At 45.3% G+C, this 2,349-nt stretch overlaps 1 protein-coding gene across 1 annotated transcript; it reads left to right on the top strand.

Moving 5' to 3' along the window:
• Window positions 1–370: 370 nt before the first annotated feature.
• EAH_00066230 (hypothetical protein, conserved) lies at window positions 371–1,198 on the top strand (the record flags this gene model as incomplete). The annotated part of the gene is made up of 1 exon (XM_013392744.1): window positions 371–1,198. The coding sequence occupies one exon, from the start codon at window positions 371–373 to the stop codon at window positions 1,196–1,198; it is 828 nt and encodes a 275-aa protein (XP_013248198.1).
• Window positions 1,199–2,349: the final 1,151 nt, after the last annotated feature.

The following is a 2,349-nucleotide window of genomic DNA, read 5'->3' as shown; positions in this document are numbered from 1 at the left end:
AGAAGCAGCAGCAGCAGCAGCAAGAGGAGTAGCAGAAGCAAGAGAAGCAGCACCAGGACCAGCAGCAGCCGATAGCGAACGTGCTTCCTCTCCTGCTGCTGCTGCTGCTGCTGCTTCTGCTGCTGCTTCTGCTGCTTCTCCAGGTGCAGTGGGGGGCTTAGAGGGATTGAGGAGGAGAAGCAATGAAGAGACATGTTGTCTTTATGTGTCTCCTTTGTGCATTAGCTGCAAGGAGACAGCTGGGAGGTGCTTATTAGAGTTTCAGGCCTTTGGAGCGGAGCTGCTGACGACGCAGCTGCTGCTGCAGGAGAGAGCAGACAGCAGCCTTTCAGGTGTACAGACACCTGCTGTTCTCAGCAGAGTAGGAGCTATGCTGCAGCAGTACGTGCAGCAAGCAGCAGCAATTAGAGATTCTCTCAGGGCAGTGCTGCTGCGGTGGAAGGAGAAGGCTCAGCAGCAGCAGCACCACCACGAGCAGCAGCAGCAGCAGCAGCAGCAGCAGCAGCAGCAGCAACAACAACAACAACAGCAGCACCTATTCAGCAGCAACCCCAGAGTGAATGCAAAGTACCTTTTGGGGCTGCAGCAGCTTGTAGGCGCTGCGGTGTATGCGCAGCAGGAAATGCATGCGTTTGTGGGGTTTGCTCAGAACAACGCATTGAAGCAGGGCAACTCAGCAGCTGCAGCAGCAGCGGCAGCTGCTGCTGCTGCTGATGTTGCTGCTGGCTGCAGAAGCAGACTCTCCAGGGTCTTGCTGATAAAAGAAGTTGCTCAAGAGCAGCTAATTCCGCTTGAGGTGTATCTTCTCTTCGCTCCTCCTGCATGCAGCTTCAATGATAGCAACACTATAAAAGCAAGAAATAAAAAACCTAGCCCCACTGAATTATTTGCTGCTGCTGTGCGAGCAGCAGTAGCAGCAGCAGCAGCAGACGCAGCTGCAGCAGAAGCTGCAGCAGCAAATGCACAATCAGCAAGTGCTGCTGCAGCAAACAATGCAGCTACAGATGCAGCAGCAGCAGCAGCAGCTGCTGCAACAGATGCACCAGGAACAGATGCAGAAGCAGCAGCAGCTGCTGCTGAAAGTGCAGCTGTAGATGCCGCTGCCGCTGCAGCAGCAGCAGCAACAACAGATGCAGCAGCAGCAGATGCTGCAGCAGCTGAAGGGAAAGGATATAAAAGAGAGCATCACGAGAAGTAAAAGAGTCTCCTCAGCCCTAACCCCAAATGAACAAACAAAAAACAACAAGAAAAGCAAAACAGCAGCAAAACAAATGCTGCTGAGGTGTATATACACCGCGAGGGGCTCCAGCGATACCCCTCGGCTTGTACTGAAGCCGTTAGGTGTATGTACAGCATATATATATATATATATATAACTATACAGCATTCTTCTGCATGCTTATTGAGGCGTAGATACAGCAGCATTTCTTGTTTTCTTTCTTTGCTGCTGCTGTGCTGTCTGCACACCTCAAGTGCAGCTAAAACCCGTTGGCGTCTTTCTTGCTTTCTCCTCCTCTTTTTAAAACCTTTATTTGTTCTGTGGATATAAAGTATATATATATATACAACATGCATGCATGCATGCAGAAATGCATGCATGCAGAGATCAATGCATATATGCATGCATGCAGACATGCATGCATGCACGCACAGAAATATGCACGCATGCAGAGATGCATGCATGCATGCATGTATAGAAATATGCATGCATGCAGAGATACATGCATGCTAGAAATATGCATGCGTGCAGAGATACGTGCATGCATGCAGAGATACATGCATGCATGCAGAGATACATGCATGCATGCATGCATGCAGAGATACATGCATGCATGCATGCATGCAGAGATACATGCATGCATGCACGGATAGACATATGCATGCATGAAGTGATGCATGCATGCATGCAGAGATGCATGCTTGCAGAGATAATACGCATGCATGCATGCAGAGATATATGCATGCATGCAGAGAGAAGTGCAGAGAAAGAAAAGAAAAAGCAGCAGAAGACGAGAGCCGTAGAGACACCGCACCTCTCTATGATGAATCTGCAGTAATATCATTTTTGTTTATTTCTTTGTAGACATTTCTTCTTTATAATATACATATATATATATATATATATACCCATAAATATATGCATATGAATATATACATATATATACATTTTATATTTATATTTATATATGTACACTTTGAATATATGTTTATATGCGTATGCACAATGTTTAGATATTTATACATGTGTATCGTGATCACATATATATATATATATATATCGGTATATATATATATATATCGATATATAATATATATATATATATATTATATATCGATATATATATATAT

Source organism: Eimeria acervulina, genomic scaffold (genome assembly GCF_000499425.1).
Source record: "Eimeria acervulina Houghton genomic scaffold, Eah_scaff2369, whole genome shotgun sequence".
Taxonomy (NCBI): domain Eukaryota; phylum Apicomplexa; class Conoidasida; order Eucoccidiorida; family Eimeriidae; genus Eimeria; species Eimeria acervulina.
The sequence above is the reverse complement of the archived record's forward strand: the minus strand, read 5'-3'. Positions and strand labels throughout refer to the sequence as shown.